At 38.5% G+C, this 20,437-nt stretch overlaps 1 protein-coding gene and 1 non-coding gene across 2 annotated transcripts; one reads left to right on the top strand and one right to left on the bottom strand.

The window, feature by feature from the left end:
• Nucleotides 1-397: 397 nt before the first annotated feature.
• On the top strand, nucleotides 398-480 carry TRNAL-UAA. The gene has a single exon. It is a non-coding gene; the product is annotated as a tRNA-Leu (tRNA).
• A 1,251-nt stretch (nucleotides 481-1,731) lies between these two features.
• LOC122668928 (chloroplast envelope quinone oxidoreductase homolog) lies at nucleotides 1,732-17,116 on the bottom strand. Its single transcript, XM_043865514.1, has 4 exons — nucleotides 16,994-17,116; nucleotides 9,805-9,946; nucleotides 3,568-3,659; nucleotides 1,732-2,503 (listed from the first exon to the last, which is right to left on the bottom strand). The coding sequence occupies exons 1-4, from the start codon at nucleotides 17,057-17,059 to the stop codon at nucleotides 1,814-1,816; spliced, it is 990 nt and encodes a 329-aa protein (XP_043721449.1). The 5' UTR covers nucleotides 17,060-17,116; the 3' UTR covers nucleotides 1,732-1,813.
• Nucleotides 17,117-20,437: the final 3,321 nt, after the last annotated feature.

Below are 20,437 nucleotides of genomic sequence, written 5' to 3'. Positions count from 1 at the left end.
ACTCAAGGGTTACCTGCTCACATGTTAAGATTCAGTTTAAACAGAGTTTACAATGTAGCAAATTAAAATACCAAAAAAATGAGAAAAGATTCGATGGTGATCAAAGTATCGGTATGTGTACATGGACATACATGGGAATGCAGGCCAATGTCATGAGGATAAATAGTTGAAATTGAGTCCAAAATTTGACATGTAGTTTGTCTAGATGATTTCCTAGGCAGAATTACGTGTCCAAATAAGAGACATTCTTACCTTTTTTCTTAATTTTATTTTAAGCAAATAATTGATGCTTGAAAGTTGGAACCTTGGCCGTAGCCTACAGGCTTGTTAGTATGTAGTAGCTTGCATACCAAAAAGTTTTTGTTAAATAATACAATTGATTTTATACATCATACGAGCTGGTTTGCCCGAGAGGTTAAGGGGGAAGACTTAAGATCTTCTGCACATAAGTGCGCATGGGTTCGAACCCCATAGCCAGCATAATTAATTTGATTATTTTGGGACGGATGCTGTTTTGTTATAGTTTTATTTATTTTGGATAATTCGGTAAACCAAAATCCAATTTTGATTAATCTTATAATTTTCGCTAAAAATAATACACTACAGTAGAAACCATATAGTTAAATTGATTATTAAATTTGACATTTGGTCAATCAAAGGGATACCCAGAGCATCCTCCATTTGGCTGAAAATAATCGAACCTATTGGTCTCGGCTTTTTGCTTTTTGATAGATGGACATTTTGTGCTAACAGATGCAGGTCCCCGCTCATCCACAAATCAAATGGAAGCAAAACTCACTGGGGTTTTGGAAGGTTGGAAGGCAGCAACACAATATGGACTCTTACCTATACAAGGGTGGTGCACCACAAGAGATACTGTTTCTCTCCTAAATACACCGGGCAATGTTACTATTCCATGGATTTGTTTATCTGTTTTTTTAGAGCTAGTAGAAGTCACTTCTAATTTCTCACTAGCAAAGTTTCAAGTTCTATTATAATGACATTTTAGCTACCTCTTTAGGGAACTTGGCTATGCAAGCCACCAGAGACATTGATGCTACCCCATCCACCGTAAGGACTTCTTAATTTTATTTATATATATTTTCCTTTGCATAAAAAAAAAAAAAACCCAATGGTTTTTAAAACTCTCTTTCCAGAAAAGAGAGATAACACATGACAAACCTTTGTTTTGCAAAGCACTTTAAAAGGTTCTCTGCACAACCCATATAAGAATAGGGAGAAAAAAAGCCACTTGGTCGCGCCAAACACGCTACTTTTGTGCCACCCAGTCGTGCCAGACACGCTGCTTTTGCCCCCTGACACAAGCACGCAAAATGACCACTGCATCCCTCATCATTTCCGGGGTTCCAGGGGGTGCATCAATCATTTATGAAACCACTCAAAATTATTTCCAGCCAATGTCATCTATGTCAGAGCCTTTAGAGAGCAAACCAAACCAGTGAAAGTTTTCATATGATACAATGTTTTACTTGCCAGATCCTTCACACAGCATGCCAAACTGGGGAAAGCTTTTGATGTAATATATAATACATGCCTACATGTAATATTTGTAACTAGAAGAGACTAGAACCAATAGCTGCACATACAAGAGAAATGAGAGAGAAGAAGAGAAGAGAAAAGAAAGGAATGAGGAGGAGAAGAAAGCCACAAAGCAACTTCTATTATTAAGATGGAACTTACATGACAAAAATACTCCTACAGTACCATTATAACATCAACACAATATTCTCTATGTAACTCACTGAACAACCATAATTTAGTTAACCAACCCAAACATAATATTCACCTTAACTCAAGGCTCCACAATGATTTTTCCTGTAGCATGCCCATCCATGCTCTTTGCCCAGGCATCTTCAGCATTGCTCAGCGGGTGTTTCGAGTCCACCACGGTCTTCAGTTTCCCTTCTTTCACCAACCTAACCAGAAACTCCAGGTCCTCACGCTTGGGAATTAAAAGTAAAGGCACCAACTGCTTCTTGGAGAAGGTTAGCTTCTTTATTGCAAAGGTGAGCATGGCACTAGGACCAGGAGTGATATCTATCACCTTCCCACTCTCACATAAATTAGGCTCAAAAGTAGACCAAGGGACACCTGTTGAACAGTGGATTATTGCATCATACTTCTGACCTGATGGACTCTTCAAGGCTGCGCCATCTGGGGTTTTATAGTCGAGAACCTCATCTGCTCCTAAGCTCTTGACAAACTCAATATTCCGAGCTCCACAAGTTGCAGTAACATGTGTGTTCCCAAGCTTTGCCAGTTGAACAGCATAGTGACCCACACCACCTGATGCGGCAGTTATTAAAATGTTTGCTGGCTTCCCGCTGCTGTCAAGTTTGATACCAGCAGACTGGGTGAGAGCCTGAAGTGCAGTGAGGCCAGCTACAGGTAAGCCTGCTCCCTCAGCTGCTGATACTTCAGCAGGCCTATTGACAGTCAAACTCTCCTTTGCCACAGCAAACTCAGCAAGCCCACCTCCCGTCTGCCAGTTGAAAAGATTCACAAGAATTATCATATTTATGAAAAACATAAAGGGAATGTTACTCCTATTTGTTGTGAGCACCATCAGAGATTCTACTCTCTTCCATGTGGAACATGTCCTCTGCAAGAAAATTAGCTCTTAAGTGGACCTATTTTCCACATTTACTCCAAAAATACAATTTTTTTTACCTACTCATGAGCATAATGTGTGAAAAGGCCCGTACATCATATACTATTACATGGTAAAACGGTGAAGTATCGTTACAAGATCAGGACCCCAGCATTTTTTTTTGAGAAAATTACATGATTAGCTACTTTTGGGTTTTCATTTACAAAACTGTGCACCCTATGTTTGAGTTAACAAAAATAGACAAAAACAAGTTTAGTTTTACAAAACTAGACAAAACAGTGACTCTCCTTCCTTCCTCGGCAGTTCCCCTCTTAAAAAATCTCTGTTTTTTTCCTCTGTTACTTGGGGTAGCAGAGAATGGCGGTGGCTGGGACAATGGTAGGGTTGTAGGGAACGGAGGATGCCTAGGCGAGAAGACAATGATAGGGGTAAAAATGTCTCAAAAAGTAAGTGTGGGAGGGAGAGACACTATTTTGTCCAGTTTTGTAAACCTTAACTTGTTTTTGTCTATTTTTGTTAACTCAAACACAGGGTGGACAATTTTGTAAATGAAAACCCAAAAGTAGCTAATCATGTAATTTTCCCTTTTTTTTTTTGGGTATGACCAAAACATGTGCAAATAAGAGTACCATAAGCACGTGATCCGTTGTTTACTGCAGAAATCACCAAAACAAAGATAAGAGGGATCAAGGCCCACACCCTTCCCCCCTCCAGTATAGGACATTCCAAAAGATCTTGTTGTAACAAGTCTAATTTGAATCATTCTCAATGTTGGGGGTAGCGGTCATAGTTTGGACGCTGAACCTAAGTAATCACTTTCCTATTTCAGCTGATAATTCTGAAATGGTTGCATTAAATGCTGGATTTCCACCTGGTCAATAATTCCCTAAAAATGAATGAAGACTTTGTATAACCAAATGTTAGTGAATACTCACAGTATGGCTAAGCATAGCTACAACTTTGTCACCAGCTTTGAAGTTCTTGACACCAAAACCAACTTCTACCACCTCACCTGCTACATCAGTAGCTGTTTCATCAAGCAAGGATATCAGGACACAGTTTCTGATGCTGCTCATTTTGAGATTTCAGAATGTGAATGACAAGAAGTTAGAAAAAAAAAGGTAGTATGAGGTCTCAAAGAGAACTCTGAACACAAGCAACTTCTTCAGGACCACGAGTAACTAACAATGATAATAATATCTCTTTGCGCAGACAAACATGATTTACATGATTTAGGATCTGGTTCGACAAAAATGGGCTGAAGTAAAAATAATGATAATAGTAATAAGAAAGAAACACAAAGTATCTACTTATAGAGCTTGTTTCATATGGAGTAAAAAGAAGGAACATAAAGTTTTACAGTAGCACCCACTATTTTATGTCCAAAATCTGTAAAATAATGTACGGGAGGAAAATATTTCCCCCACTTATTTTAATCCCAGGCATTTTATGCCATAAAAAATGGAGCCTTAATTCAAACTATTTTCTTGTTTGCCAATTAAATAGTACTTCTCAGCCTAAATTGATATTTGGATTAAGTATCAGCTATAAGTTAAAATTTCCTTCTTTAGTTCATTAAGAAAATTCAAGCTCTAATTTGATATGATAACTGACGATAAACAATTCTCCCACATAATCCTGTCTTGCTGAGCTCTTCTAAGCTTGCTCCTGTTCTCGTATTTTACAGGCGTTAACAAGCAACTCCATTTCTAGAAATATGCCAAATTGCCAACTCATCAACTGCCAATCTTAACATATCACACTTCCCTCATTTTTCAAATATCATTTTCTTATTGTAGAATTTGGTGTATTCAAGGCCATTCAGAGGACACTAAGAACGTGTTTGGTTGTGTAAATCCCTGGATGTTGAATCAACAGAATCTTGATTCTCAACTTCATGTAGTGTTTGGTTGATTTAAGAGATGACATCTAGAGATACACAAAAATCTAGAGATCCACCATTTACACTAAAAATCGTGAATCTTCAGATTTCACCTCTTAAGGTGAAATCTGAAGATTCACCCCTTTCTATAAAAGCCTCGGCATCTGGAGATTCAAAAAAATCGAGATTTTCCAAGTTCATGGTAACCGTCGTCGCTGCTGCTCATCCTCGTCGCTGCTGCTCTTTCTTGTTGCCGCTGCTCCTCCTTTTCGCCGCTGCTCCTCCTCGTCGCCATCGTCATTGTTACCATTTGCAGCTCTGCTCCTCTCTCTCTCTGTCTCCTCTCTCTCTCTCGTTCTCTCTTTGTCTCTCTCTCTCTCTCTCTCTCTCTCGTTCTGCAAATAGCCAACATCAGTGTTTTAGGGTTTTGATTGTCTGAAATGTTCGAATTATAAATTCTCGTTTTTTTTTTCTTTCCCCTTTTCGGTTTAATTTTAGGGTTTTGATTGTCTGAAATGTTCGAATTGATCTTCAAGTAATAAACTGAAGATGTGTGATGGTGTGGTGTGCTGGAAATGATTCCAAAATTTGTGCAAGCCGTCTTTTAGCAGCTGAGAACACCACGATTACCAGCAACTGCATATCAGGCAGCACTAATTATAGAGTATGCAAAGCTCGATAGAAAATTGAATTGAGAACCTAATGACAGAAAATAACTTGGAATGGTTGCAGAGGTGAAGTAACCAAACAGTTATTCTTGTAGATTCAGGTTCAGAATCAGGGTAACCAAACAGAGAACTAAAGCAGGCATCCAGAAATTCTAAATCCACAGATACTCTGATCTATGGATGTTACATCTGAATGTTGAAGACATCCAGAAATTTATGCAACCAAACGCATCCTAAATGAGTCTGCAGATGTAGGTCAGATTCTCTCTAAATTAGCAGTATTGACAGTATGTTAGATGATTAGGCTGATGCACTACCGGATTCATGTTGGCTGAAATATTAATAACATCGATTATTAAAATGAAAAAAAATAATCATATGTTTTACTTAGCATGACCAATTGAACAGTTATTCCCTCTGTCCAGAGAAGTTGTCTCATGTACTAAAATGACAAGACAAACAGATGAAGTTGTTGCACGTACTAAATGACATAAAACCTAACCTAAGCATCAAGCAAATTATGGGAATTATCAGTTGTCTGTGCCTCAGCCAACAAAATGACCAGACAACCATGATAGGTTTCACTGAGTCTTCCACATCATAGGCCTAGTTACTAGCACCTGTATATCATGGCAAAAGTGAATCAGATATAGTTCAGCCACTGAATACAAATAAATGTGCAGCAAATATAAAGTCCTATTAGCACACGAGTTTGAAAAACCTTCAAGCTTTATAGCAAGAATCTTGCTAGAAATTCAATCACAGTGATTATATTGCAGGGGACAATAGCCCTTCTTGCAGATGATAGAACTTTTAGTTTTAGTCATCATCACAGACGCTTAATGTGCAATGTCACCTATTAAGATAAACATAGCTTTAATATTGAGATATAGCAGTGGCAAATAAACACACATTTCTGTTGTCATACTGATGTATTGCAAAAGAACAAGAAGGCCAGCAGCAAACCATGCCATCAAACTGGACCAAGAATGGATTAATAGGCTTAATTTGAGTGCTCAATGGGTTGTATGGGCCATAGGATTTATATTTTAGGGTGTAGTATAGTATTGGGCCAATTCTATAAGCACAAATATTAGGGATCGAGTATGGGATTAAGTAGTTAGTTTCTATTTTGTAATGTTCTTTTTTTTTTTTGGTAAGACTTTGTAATGTTCTAGAATAGCTTCTATTTTGAAGAGAGACTTGAGTTGTAAGGGGTTCTTCCTACCATACATAGGGATTTTCTATTTTGTTTGTTTCCATGAAATTATAAATAAATAGTGCACTATCATTGATTTGAGAAATAATTTAGCCTTGAACTTGTGAGTTCTATGAGAGATGGAGCATGATTTTGTGGATTCTGATGTAGATCGAAATACGAAGAAAAAAAGACCAAAACTCTGTTCACCTGAACAGTGTCACAGCCTATTTGCCTTGTGTGGGGATGCTTTTTAGAAGATTTTGTGGGCCCATCAAGTGGAGAAAGATTCTATCCTAATGATGCCATAGTTTAGTTTCTATTTTCAGTTTTAGAAAGTATATTTTATTTCATTGCAATAGAATCTTAGGTAGTTTCTAATTTCAGTTTTTTACTATTTATATTTTGTTCTCTAAAATAGAAGTTTCTATTCTGATGTATGGCAGCTAGATTTTACAAGTTTGCATTTTGGTTGTACGCTACTTGTTAGCAAATACTTTCTATATTGTATAATCCATTCTTCTATATAAATAAGGAGCAAGGCTGAATACAGGGGACGATTGAAGATTGAAGAAAATAGAGAGCTATGGCTTGAAGCTGTGAGAAGCACTGGCTGTGGGATGCAGCAATGGTGAGAGGCCATGGGTCAGAGACCCTAGACTGAGAGAGTTCCCTATCCCCCTTCCATATCCCCTTCTTCTTCCATACCTTTTTATGTTCTTCTTTCATATGTAATCAGAAAAGAGAAATAAAAAATTGGGTTTTTTTCAAATGCCCTCCTCAAAATGCCCATTTGTCCAAATGCGCCCCTACAACTTTACAAATTGCAAACTCCCCCCCTACTTTCAAAACACTGTAACAATTTGGTCCAATCCGTTAGTCTGAGATGTTAGTGGTTAGTTTCAGGGAATTTAATACCAAAATGCCCTTATGATAAAAACCAACCAAAATTAAAGAGTAAAGTGACCAAATTGCCCTCATCTTCCCCAAATAGTTTAGGTTTGAAACTGAAAATCGAAAAATTCCAGACCTCTCTGAAATCCATAAAAAGCAATCAAAATCACAATCCCCTTTCGCCCCTGCCGTAATTTGATGGTTTATGTTTATTGTACGAGAAGGAACCCAGTTCCACCAATCTGAGTTTCCTTCATATTACATCAATTTGTCAATGTTACCAGTGAACCCTAACACAACAGCAGAAGCCATGAAGCTGATTGATTGGCAACGAGAAGAGAAATGGGGAGCTTGACCTGAAGCCAAAGCCTCAACCGCATCTGGAGAGGGAGGGGAGTGGGGGGAGCAGATGCAGAAGTGAATTTACAAAATTTTCCCTTCTATTTCAATTCAAAAAATCAATTTAAGAGGGTAAGTAAAAAGATTGTGAACTGCTTCACTCTGACGCATAGGACCCCAAAACATATCCCATTTTCCAGAAATTCAACAGGTATAACGTCTTACAACGAACTGCCCCAATGGCAGTGTCCAATAGAATTTCTAAGTCCTTAAAATCCACACCCCAAGCTGGCCCAGGATCGTAAATCAAGAGTCCATCAAAATCAACTGGGTAAAAGATACATGAGTAGGGGTGAATTCATGACACAAGAAAACGCTGTTCTGTTGGGCAGCAAGAGCAGAGATGGGGTGCTGGCTTGGAAACCAAACATCTGTTCTTTACCAGTTTTTAGGTATGAATTAAGTTGTGAAGGTCACAATTTTTTTTTCAGAGCAGAAGGTAAAGAAAATTTTAGCAACTGGTTCTGATGGAGCACCATAGCACCAATAATGGCTCAGGGAAGTAGAATCCAACTGCTTTATAATGGTTACAAACTGGGACTCCATTTGATTTTGATTGCTTTTTATGGATTTCAGAGAGGTCTGGAATTTTTCGATTTTCAGTTTCAAACGTAAACTATTTGGGGAAGATGAGGGCAATTTGGTCACTTTACTCTTTAGTTTTGGTTGGTTTTTATCATAAGGACATTTTGGTCATTAGATTCCCTGAAACTAACCACTAATGTCCCAGACTAATGGATTGGACCAAAGTGTTACAGTGTTTTGAAAGTAGGGGGAAGTTTGCAATTTGTAAAGTTGTAGGGGTGCATTTGGACAAATGGGCATTTTGAGGGAGGCATTTGAAAAAAAACCTAAAAAAAATTCAATTATTCAATTTTGTTCTCCCTATTTAATTGATCCTGCTGCAATCGATCTCCCACTGGTTCTTCCCTGGTTGAGGTCGAGTTTGCATTGGATTCAAAACTGCTCTACTGTGGGATGCAGTAGGCAAAACCTTGGTGGAATGCCAAGACTGGAGTTGGTGGGATGGCCTTCTCTGCAGTAGGTGAGATACCTTACCTACATATCTTTCTTCCTTCTTTAAAATCTGAGGTACTGTTCCTTGCACCAAGGAGGATACTCGACTAGAGTACTGGCCCAACCTGACTCACCTATTGAGAGATATTAGAATTCTCCAGTTCTGTTTCTTAAGCCATGCGATTCTAGTCATTTCTGGGATCTCTATTTCACCCTTATGTGACTTAGGATTCCACATCACATAACTGGAGAAAAGGTGCTTTACATGTGAGTCATATGAACATTATCATCCTTCAGGCTCTCAAAATTCTAGATATTACGAGACAAGTGCATGCCTAAACATGAGAAAAGATCAGAGCTGCTATAAAAGGTATGGAAACAGAATAAGCATAAAACAAGTATGCCCTCTGCCACTTCAGAGATGCATCAACAATAAGGCTTCTTGGAATGGAGATTGCATGTTATTTTTCAAGGTTGATGTCTCAATGTAGGAGCACTGAATCAGAGATGAACTTTTATTAGCTAGAGGCCAGGGGAAGGGCAGAATTTTTAGTTAGGCATTAAATACTGAGTTTCCTATCAAATTTTTAATTGGCAAAATAAAAAAAAGTTCATTTATGTTCGTCTTCAGAACTTTTCATATACATTGTCTATCCCTGTCTACTGAATACTTGACATATGATAAGTTGCCAAGTGATTTTACAATTTTATTCTCCATACAAGTAAGGGTTCAATAGTTTCCACGGTATAACTTCAAATATAATTACGAAAGTCGTCTTTCATGATCAACTGAACTCTTGGAACTTGTGCCTTTCTACTTGACGTGGAACATGATTCTCTCACAATAGTGAATTTGCTAAGAAAAGTAAGCAGCTCCATGGCCTTTGTGATAATAGAAAACTATAGAAAGTTATGGATTGATGAATTAAACTTTTTTATTAAAATGGTCCTCTGCAAGACCTACTCTGTTACAATCTAATCAAGGAAATCAAAATCTGATTTGCATGACCAAGTGAATACAATATACTACAGTTGCAAAATTTTCAGTAATCTTTGTCATTGTAAAGCCTCAAGAAAATTCAGTATAGCACAAACAAACATCCTCTGGATTTACCTGGTATGTATGGGAATTTTCCAGGTAAAAGTAGTCGTAGCATGCCTTCTTGAATCTTCCAATCAATCGGATTTAGACTTCTTGCTTCCAGCTTCAGCAAGACTTCATCTTTCTTTGGAGCAGGAACTGGAACTTCCACATGCTATAAAAGGAGGAAACAAAAGTTACAAAGCATAAGCAAGTACCAAACTTGAAAAAAGTGTCCACACTCTGCTAAAGCAAGTCAGGTGGTATCAATCATGATTCATGAAATCTAAATGTGAACAATTGCATGAAAAGATAAAAGGAAACTAGAATGAATGAGGTCAGGGAAAATCTAAAGCTCAACATGACCAAAAATTTATTTGGGGGCAGGGTTGGAGAAACAAGACTACAGACAAGCAGCCTGTGTTTTCTTCACTCTAACCTTTCCACTGCTTAGTTTTCATAATTTAAAAAAAATTGTAATGGTCTGCAAACAAATATAAGAATTCAAAAGAAATGTATCAACGAAATTAGTAGGTAACACTCAGAGGTTGCTCTTCTTGGACAAAATCAAACTTACTTTCTGCTCATAGTCTCAGGAAACCTACCAAATGCCAAAAAAACGCATGCCAGTGTTTAGAGAACTTTTTAATATTAATAAATAAACACAAACCCTGATGCAGTACAAGGCCAACATATGAGGAGAAAGAACCAAAAGGGCCAGACCAATCAGGCTCCTATTTAGGCTCATTGCCTTAAGTTATAACCAGCCCACATTAGGCCATTACTTAAGCTATAGTCAGGCCCATACTTCAGCCCATATGTGGTTACAATTAAGCCCATATTGTGATCCATATTCTGGCCCAGTGTACCCCATGACAGCATTGTTTTGAGAAGATTTTGAAGATCATTTCCTAGAAGATCTTGTGTGAGCTCCAGCAATGATGGCATGCATTGAGTAAAGATCTTGATGCGGGAATACTCGCTTAGTAGTTTCCAATACCATAGTTTCTAATTTTGTAACCAGATACTTAGTAGTAAAGTTAATACTAAGAAATGACTTCTAATTTAGCTATTTTCTATTTTGAGTAATAGCTATTGGATCCTTTTTAGGATCATGGTTCAAAATTTCGCGATATATCACCAAAATTTTGAAATATTTCGGTAATTTCAACACTACCGAGACGAGATGGGCTTCCAAAATGAAAAATGTTCAAATTTCGGAATATTTTGGTATATTTCATCGAATATATTTCGTTAAACAATGTGTATTTAACAATTTATACATCAGGGTCCGACCGTATACTGTCAATCAAGGGTGCAAACCCAAAACGCCACTTTGAGTTCATTTTGTTGCAATATGAAGGTTTAAATGTGTTTATTTAGCTTAAATAAGGGTATATATAAAAAATCAGGCCTTAATATGGCCAAAAACCCACCGAGATGGAGCGCCGAAATATGGCAGAAAAAATACCATATTTTGGCGAAATTTCGATATATTTCGGATATCTCGACCAGCCCGAAATGGCAAGACGAGACGAGATTTTAAACCTTGCTTAGGAAAGGATTCTATTTTGGTTTTTTTCTTGGCAGCTAAGTAGCCCCCACGCAGGGAAAGTTACTAATTCTGTATTTCAGAAATTGCTTATTATAAATAAACAAGAAGTGGGGCTACAGAGTACAGCCCACAATTTTTGCTGCTCGTTCAATATTTCTTCTTCAGTACTGAAACTGAAAGCTCCTCTACTGAAACTTTATTCCTTGGCTGGAGGGTGGTGAATCCTGCCAGTGGTGGTGAGGCCCTGGTTGTATCTTCTATTCCTTTGTTCTTCTTCTTCATTCCTCTAATCTGGTGTCCTTTTCCATTACAGCAACTATCCATCTTAGCATGGGGTCCTTGGAGGTAATTTAAGACTCAGTCAGTGGTTTGAATCTAATCTTATTCTTTCATTAGTATTGTCTTAATCTCCAGTTCTAACCACTTGTATCCTGTCAAACTTATTCTTGAGTACAGCACCCTGAGATTCCAGCAAGGTCCCTATTTTGTTTTCAGACCAGTCTCTTTTTCCAACTCATCCAACCATCGGATGGACCTCACCTTTTGAGGGTTTATTCCCCCTTAAATAACCGTCATTCGACCTGAATTTGTGATCCATCTGAAATTTGGATCTGAGGTTATCACAGTTCTCCTCTACTTTCTATTTTTCTGTCTCCTTAGTTTCTAATTCTGTTCTGTGAATTTTCTACAGATCTGATCCATTGGATTATTCTCATCTTTGGAGACCTTATTCAGCAGGACATAAACCCTACTCAACTTGATTTCCAGCCCTATCCCATTGCTGGATATTAAGTTATTTGGCTATTTAGTTTCTGATTTGTTCTTCTCCCATCACTGTGACTCTGTTCTATGGGTTGTTGTCCATAAATCGGTCCTACAGGTTATTGGTCTTCATCAAATCCCCATCAAGAAAAGAGGGGGAAAAAGATGGGGAAAAGCATGGAGAGCAAGCAAGATAACATAAAAAGATACATCATCTTTCAGAAAATTATGATTTACATCAAAGCATATGTTGCCACCTATAGAACATAACTGTGAAGCACATGAATACTTGACAGCCCATATATCTGCCACCTGCCAGCTTATTTTGGAATTAAATTTTCTCTTAACCATGTATTGTCCATATCATCACATATCCCTATCACTCTGTTAAGATTCAGCTTGATCTGATTCTGTTAGGCAACTTCAAGGAAACTTTGGTTCAACTGTTGGCATACAAGGATATAATGTTAACATAATTGGCCATATGGGGGTGATGGAATCCAAAACTTGACGTATGTCGAAACCAAAGAAGGTGTTAAGTTGTCTCGGGTTGGTATTGTGGGTTAGTTAGTTTATTGTTTTTACTTAGTATTAGTGAGGGTGTTTTGGGTATTATTGTCTAAGTGTTGCTATGTCGGTTTGTACTTTGTATCTTTAATTATAAATACAATCTGGTAGCCCATGGTTGAGTATTCTCACAACTCAACCGTAGGTAGTTCTCTCTTCTCTCTTGGTTTCTTTTCCTCTTCTTCTCTCTCCTTTGTCTCCATTACTGCTGGTTTGATGCTTTGATATTGTCACATGGTATCAGAGCATTAGATCTACTGGTTCTCATCTTCTTTCCATATTGAGAGTCGTCTCTGGGATTCGCTTCTATGGTCCACAGCAACCAATGCTGTATCAGTATTTTGAGTGAAACCCTAGTTGCTAATGTAATGAAAAACAAGGGTTTCTTATTGGTATGAAGTTCCCCTCTCTCTTCCATTGCTAATGATCATCAAGGAATGCTGGCAGCACTCTGTTTTTTTTATGGAATTTGATACTTTTTGATTGGTTGATTACTCCCAATCTATCCATCATATCTCTCTATTTTTCCAAGGCATTAAAGCCTTCATTATATGTCATTCGACCTTGGCTGGAGGCTGATCAGAGTTTCGATTGTAAAGTAATTGGTTTTCTCTCTTGGCTGTGGTGTTTGATACCTACAATTTCAGGCAGCATCGATTTTTCTAATTACTTCTGATCAAGTTCCTGGATTTCCTTGCTTATTGAGTGCTTTTGAAAATCATCTCAGATAGGTCCTTTGTTCTCAAATTGGGCCTGATCTGAGCCCTGATTGGTTGTTGCATTGGGAAATCTCCTATCACCCTGTGGTACTCTGTTTTTGCTATTTCAGTGGCAGAATTACTTATCCAAGTATACTTCACTTTGGTTCTTCAACTTCAGTGTTGATTTAGGGCAGTATTGGCCCTCGGTTTGCCTCCTAACTTGTGCCTTGTTTGGTTCTTCAATTGTATTGTTGATTTAGGGCAGCATTGGCCCTTGGTTTATCTAATCTCAGGTGCATTCTATTGCTGGTTGTCCTTTTTGCATACTAATGGCAGAATCCAAGCCTTCTGTCGACAATGTTAATGTTCAAATAACTTCTATTAAGTTGAATGGTGCTTCCAATTACCTTCTTTGGGCACAAGCCGTGGAAGTCTACATCACAGCCAAACGGAAAATGTAGTACTTAACACTTAAACCTATGAAGTCAACTATTTTGAGACTTTTTTGCCTGTAGCTTGGTTGAATTCTGTGCAAGTCTAGATTTCTTTGGCTGCTAATCTTGAATGGCCTCTTTACCAGTTAGACATGAAGAATGTCTTCTTGTATGGTGATCTTCAGGAGGAGGTTTATATGGAGCAACATCCTCGTTATATTGCTCAGGGGGAGGACACTCAGAAAGTTTGTAGGCTGCACAAAGCCATCTATAGACTCAAACAGTCCCCACGAGCGTGGTTTGATAAGTTTAGCAAAGTTGTTGCTACATGTGGGTTTTCTCAATGTTACTCATATCAATTTGTTTTTGTTCGTCAACAGGACTCTAAAGTCATTATTCTGGTTGTCTATGTTGATGATATAATTGTTTTTGGTAATGAAATGGCTGGGATTGCACAGGTTAAGACTTATTTGCAGCAGCATTTTCAGATGAAAGATTTGGGTGCTCTCAGCCACTTTCTTGGTATTGAGGTTGTCCGTAGCTGTAAAGGCATCAGTTTGTCCCAACGAAAGTATGTCCTTGATCTTCTGAACGAGACAGGGATGTTAGGTTGTAAGCCTATAGATACTTCTATGGATCCTCATGTCAAACTTGGCGCATCAAATGACAAAGATTTACAGATAGGCATCAGTAACAAAGACTTGTTGGCAAGCTCATATATCTTACTGTGACCCGTCTTGATATCTCTTCTGTTGTTGGTGTGATCAGTCAGTTCATCCAGATACCTAAGTAAGTTCATTGGGAGGCAACCTGTTGAATATTGCGATACCTCAAAGGTGCTCCTGGGAAGGGACTTATTTATTTTCGTCATGGTTACACTTGTATTACTATTTATTCTGATGTTGATTGTGATAAGACACTAAACTACAGGATATTGTACCTTCTTTGGAGGGAATCTTGTTACATGACGTAGTAAGAAACAGACTATTGTTGCTCGTTCTAGTGTAGAAAAAGAGTATAGAGCTATGGCTCACATTCCCCTAGAGTTGATGAGGCTTCAATCCTTTTTCCAAGAATTTGGTTTCTTTACCAATGGAAAGGTTCTGTGACAACCAAGCGGTCATTTATATTGCTAACAATCTTGTTTTTCTTGAGAGGATGAAGCACATCGAAGTCGACTGTCATTTTGTTCGGGATGCATTAATGAAGAAGTTGGTCCCCGCTCCATTTGTTAATTCCCATAATCAGCTTAGGGATTTGTTTACCAAAGCCTTGTTCCGGAATGTTTTCTTTAGTGGTTGTTCCAAGCTGAGCATGGGTGATGTCTATGCTCCAGCTTGAGGGGGAGTGTTAAGTTGTCTCGGCTTGGTATCGTTGGTTAGTTAGTCTATTGTTTTTACTTAGTATTAGGGAGGGGTGTTTTGGGTATAATTGCCTAAGTGTTGCTATGTCAGTTTGTACTTTGGATCTTTAATTATAAGTACTATCTGGTAGCCCACGGTTGAGTATTCTGCTCACAACTCAACCGTGGGTAGTTCTCTCTTCTCTATCAGTTTCTCTTCCTCTTCTTCTCTCTCCTTTGTCTCCATTACTGCTGGTTTGATGCTTTAATATTGTCACAGAAGGTACTTTCCATCTAAGTGTCAGTTTGACCAACGAAATCTTCCATCCGGCTCCAAAGAGACAAACTGTCAAGATAAGTTTATATTGACTGGACCATTAATATGCCCTTTCACCATTGTACAAATAATGTATGTTAAATTCATCAGTGCTTTTCAAACATTCTATTTTAATTCAAGACGGTCTGGGAAACCGTCATGCATCCCGAGTGTTCCAAATGCCTGCCTCGAAGAAAAAAACACCAAAAGAATGTAAGATGGCTATCACGGACAGCCATCCAAGATGTCCCTTCCAAACACTGATATGGATAACATTGAACAATTTTAGCATAAAGAATTTCAAGATGTAAGTGATACAATGCATTTGTATATTCCTCAATCTCCAAAATTCACAATGTATCAGAGGTACATTATGTAAGTGTATTTTCAAATATCCCATAGCTCCCACTGTGGTCTACAAAATCTATTGGATGGAGCTTAAAAATTGAACATATTGAAGTGGGGAGGTGGGATTGTATCTATCAAGTATGCAACCCTAGGCCCCCTTCATACTACAAATACTATATTCAAAATCTTGAAAATTTCAGGGGGAAGGGGTAATTGGCCCCCTTCAGGCACAGCCACTGTGCATGGTTGTTTAAGCTTTCCTTGTCAGCTCCTAATCACTGGTTAAATCTTGATTTTCTTGAAGGAGCGGCAGCAGCAAAGAAAATGTGGTGTTACTAAGGTAGAGAAAAATGTGGCAGTTGCCTGACGAAGGAGAAAGTTGTCTAAAGCTTTAGGTTAATGGGAATTATTCTACTTTCCTTCTTGTTACTAGGTTAATTAGATAATTACTAAGAGTTTATCTTTGCACCAAAATATTGTCACTCCTTTATATATCTGCATGAAGGGGACTAGGGAGTGTGAAGATGATAGTAATGGTTTTCGAGTTTGGAGGATAAGTTAATTTTTGTTTTTGAATTTGGAAAAGGAAAACCAGTTTGGAGGAGGAAACTCATTCAAGCTAAGAAAACACTGTTTGAGCACCCACATATGACATAATCTTAACCAGTGTAGATTGGTGTTTTCTCCATTGTTTTGTTTTCCTTCACATTAGGAATTAGAAAATCTATGTCAAAAATTATACTATTCTTCAAAAGTGATCTGCTTATCCTTTCACACACACACACACACACTCTCCGATTTCTTCTACACTCCAATCATGGCGTTTACTAGTCTCTGGTTATTTTTCAAAATAAAAACCATAGCGATTACCAATTTCAGGTTCTTCAAAATTTCTCCATATTTTGCCCCATCTATTTATTCTTTCCCTCGTTTAATGCAGCCAAACAAAATGGGGAAATTAAAAAAGAGGCCATGTTACAGTTCGATCCAAGTTTCATTACAAGCCTTAAAATCATTCACTCTTATAACATTCCACACTTACGACTCTCTTACAACAAGGGGGATTACTCTACAAAATACCACTCCATGCAACTACAGATGGATTAGTCGTGAGAGAAACAGATTGAACCAAGAACAATATAAGGAAAAAAAAAAACAGAGGAATGAACAGAACGAAATCAAGAAAACGGAAATCACCTTTAAACCTGCAGCTCCACCACCAAAACCATCGAACTGCACGGCGTTCATGACCTTCCCGGCCATGGTTTTCTCAGAAGGGCAGAAAGTGAGAATGCAGATGCCACGACGACACTATATATGAAGTTTTTTTTTTTCGAACACATATATGAAGATTTCACCATGGAAGGCATGGCCTTTAAATCGTGCATGAACCGCCATTCGTCTGTTACTAACCCCGGGGTATTTTTGTCTTCTCCATACGGTGGGAAAAATTAATAGGACAGCTTTGCCTTCTCATGAATCATGACTCATGACGGCCCAAATATTTGCCATGTGGCAGATAAGGTGGGACCTAACTTTTGTGGATGGATAGATCATAGTTCCTATATGTGAATGCCTCTTCTTTTGTCAGTGCAGCATTAGAGTTTTAATTCGGCTCCTCTCCTGCGACCTCAGCGTCAAGGGAGGTATCCAACAACACCGGCATTGGTGTGTGGGGATGTGTGCCTGCATGGGTCCGGTGTGCATCTTGGCGTGCTCAACAGGCCAGCAGCCCAACACCATTGAATGCCTCCTTAAATACTTCTTTGGGCGTTGAGGTTGCAGGAGAGGAGTCTGATCCTTAGAGTTTTCTTTAATATTGGTGACGGGCTCCTCTCCAATTAGGAATCCGCCCAATGATTGCTCAATGAGGCTTTTGACAGTTGGGCTAGCTGACACATATTCCCAAACCCATGAGGTATTTGGCGACCTTCAGGAATGTGTGCTAGGCAGCCCAACTGTCAAATGCTTCATTCGGCACTCTCTGGTGGAAAATTATCTCTTGCAATTTCTTGTCCGATCCAATTCTTTAGTGCCTATAATAAGAGGGGATGGACCCCAACCACGCAGAGTGTTCGAGCAAGAGTGGAATGATTAGGAGCACTAGGGGAATTGAACGAATTACAAGGGAAAAAGATCCTTCCCTAGGTGACGGGCTCATTGAATAGGAGTTGGATCCTAAATATTGGGATTGGGGTTCAAGTATAAAGTGACTCATGTTGCTTTTTAATATTGTTTATACAGAACCCTGGAGGATCGAAAGCCTTCCTCCACAGCCTTATTATCTAGTCATGTGTCAAATCAAGTGGTGCCAAAATTGATTGACAAATACAACTTGAGGCCATCTAACTCATGTGTGATATTTTACCTAATATAGAGTTAACCATACGGTAAAACATAAATTTAAAATCAATTTGAAAATATGGCTGAAAATGGGAAAGCACAGGAAAAATGATTGAAAACAAATCACCTCGCGGTTCTTGCCATATGGAAAAAGTAGATGAACCATGTGTGAAGGCCTTCATTCTTAGGTGAGCTGTATAAAAGGAACTTTTTTTTTAACCCCTCTCAAGAAGACCATTTCATTTCAATACACAATCTAAAGGCATACAAAAGAGAAGGCATATCAGGTTCTCATATAAGAATCATTCCTATACGACCTCAGCCGCATAGAAGATGGAATTCCCTCGCTCTTTTGGATTCCATCTGTGCAGCTCATGCCATAAGAGAATGATTCTCGTACATGAATTTGACATGGCCTCTACAAAATACGGAACCCCCTCAACCTTTTCTTGTTTTTTTTTTTTTTTTTTTTTGTATTTTTTTTGTGGTAAGAAGATCATCCTCAACCTGATCATGGTTTGCTTGTTTAATGATTGAACCTATTTTAAGGCGAAGTGTCCCCATCTGATTTGATTTTTTATCAAAAGAAAAAAAAAGTTGTTTTGATTTGATTTGATTTGATTTGACTTGACTTGATCCATGTTTATTAGGTAAGAATCTTAATAATTAAGGAAATGAATGGTGATCCATGTTTATTAGGTAAAAATCTTAATAATTAAGGAAATGAATAGGCTTCAGATATTTATAAAGGGGAGGGTTTCGCACAACGCTAGTGTATACGAACCTCTAGTGTGTTCGAACCTCCATGCCACACTAATGGTAATATTGAGAATAGTCTCATCCACGTTTATTGTTTTTTGGGTAAACCAAAATTTATTCATAGGTGCGGGAAAAACCCAATATATCAGATTTACATAGATTCAATAACCAAGGAATGGAATAGGCTAGTCAATCTTACCTACAAGAGAGACAACCTTCCTCGGTTTATCAAGTTTTCTTTCAGTTTTATGCATTGTGCTTTTTTTTGTTTGATGTTAGGCGCACATGAGTGAATACCCTTTCTCTCTACCCAAAAATAAAAGAGAGGGACAACCTTGTGATTTCCAAGACAATGAGTCAGACTTTCGAGAATGGTTTCATCCACATGCGATCCTACTTAGTTAGGGCATGAGAGAGAAAATAATACAAAAACCCCATGTGAAAGGATGATACTACACTGACGTGCTGGGATACTTTTCCCCCAAAAAGAGTGGTCTTCCATAGTGAGAGAGTACATTGTTTACCCCCTCCTTTCCCCCTCTATGTTTGTTCAACCGCAAAGGCCCAAATCCAGGATTTTCTTCCATTTAGAGAGCCATAGAGACCGGTAAAGACCAGAGATAGAGAGCTACGTTTTGACACGGTTGTTTCCACTCCCCTTGATTAACTATATACCATTAATGATTTCCCTCTCACTTTTTTTAGGTGCTAAGTGGGCTCCCGAAACGGGGTCTCCCATGGTCTTTGCTCAAGGGCAACTCAATGCCCATTTTGCAATAGAGTGGCTACGGATATTTTGTCACCTATTAACAAAATAGAGAAGACTCAAAACTATGTTAAAATACCTCAGATTCATTAAAACGGCAACTGTATTGCACATAAATTTAAGGGATAAAGTTCTTTGCACTGGGGCTGTAGGGTGCGCCTAGACACATGGGGTGGATGAAATGACCGATCCGCCTCCCTAAATGACCCAAACTCTGCCCATGTCCCGTCCCATATGTCTGGGCATAGGCGCTCGGGGTTAGAGAATGTTGCCCCTAAATTTAAATAAAACCTGCATAATCTATCATCCTCAATAGGATAGAATTATGTCCTACAAGACATAATGAGAGTACAAAATCCTGTACTCCCATGTAGCCAATATGGCAATATGTTTGTTCTCCCACTAAACAGGATTAGTGGGGGAGGACAAAATTATGTCCTCCCAAGTGACAGCATAGAAGTCTAAAGATTAGAACCAGAACCGGTTCATAATTGAACTGCATCAAAAACCAGTTTGAACCCAAACCAAACCAAAAGCAAATAGTCAATGGCATTTTAATATGACAGTGGGTCAATGGGTCAAGTTGTTGGGTCAACTCTACCTGCAACACACGTTAGCAATCTATTACAACACGCACAATAGCATAACCTACATATGCGCACCCAAGTCAACCTAACTAGAGGCAATTACTATCACTCACTCAATGTCACCTGAGTCTGGCTTGGTACCTAATCACCACCCTATATGGAATCCTCTGCCCTCTTTGGATTCCA

The sequence above is a fragment of the Telopea speciosissima genome, chromosome 7 (assembly GCF_018873765.1).
Source record: "Telopea speciosissima isolate NSW1024214 ecotype Mountain lineage chromosome 7, Tspe_v1, whole genome shotgun sequence".
Lineage (NCBI taxonomy): Eukaryota > Viridiplantae > Streptophyta > Magnoliopsida > Proteales > Proteaceae > Telopea > Telopea speciosissima.
The sequence above is the reverse complement of the archived record's forward strand: the minus strand, read 5'-3'. Positions and strand labels throughout refer to the sequence as shown.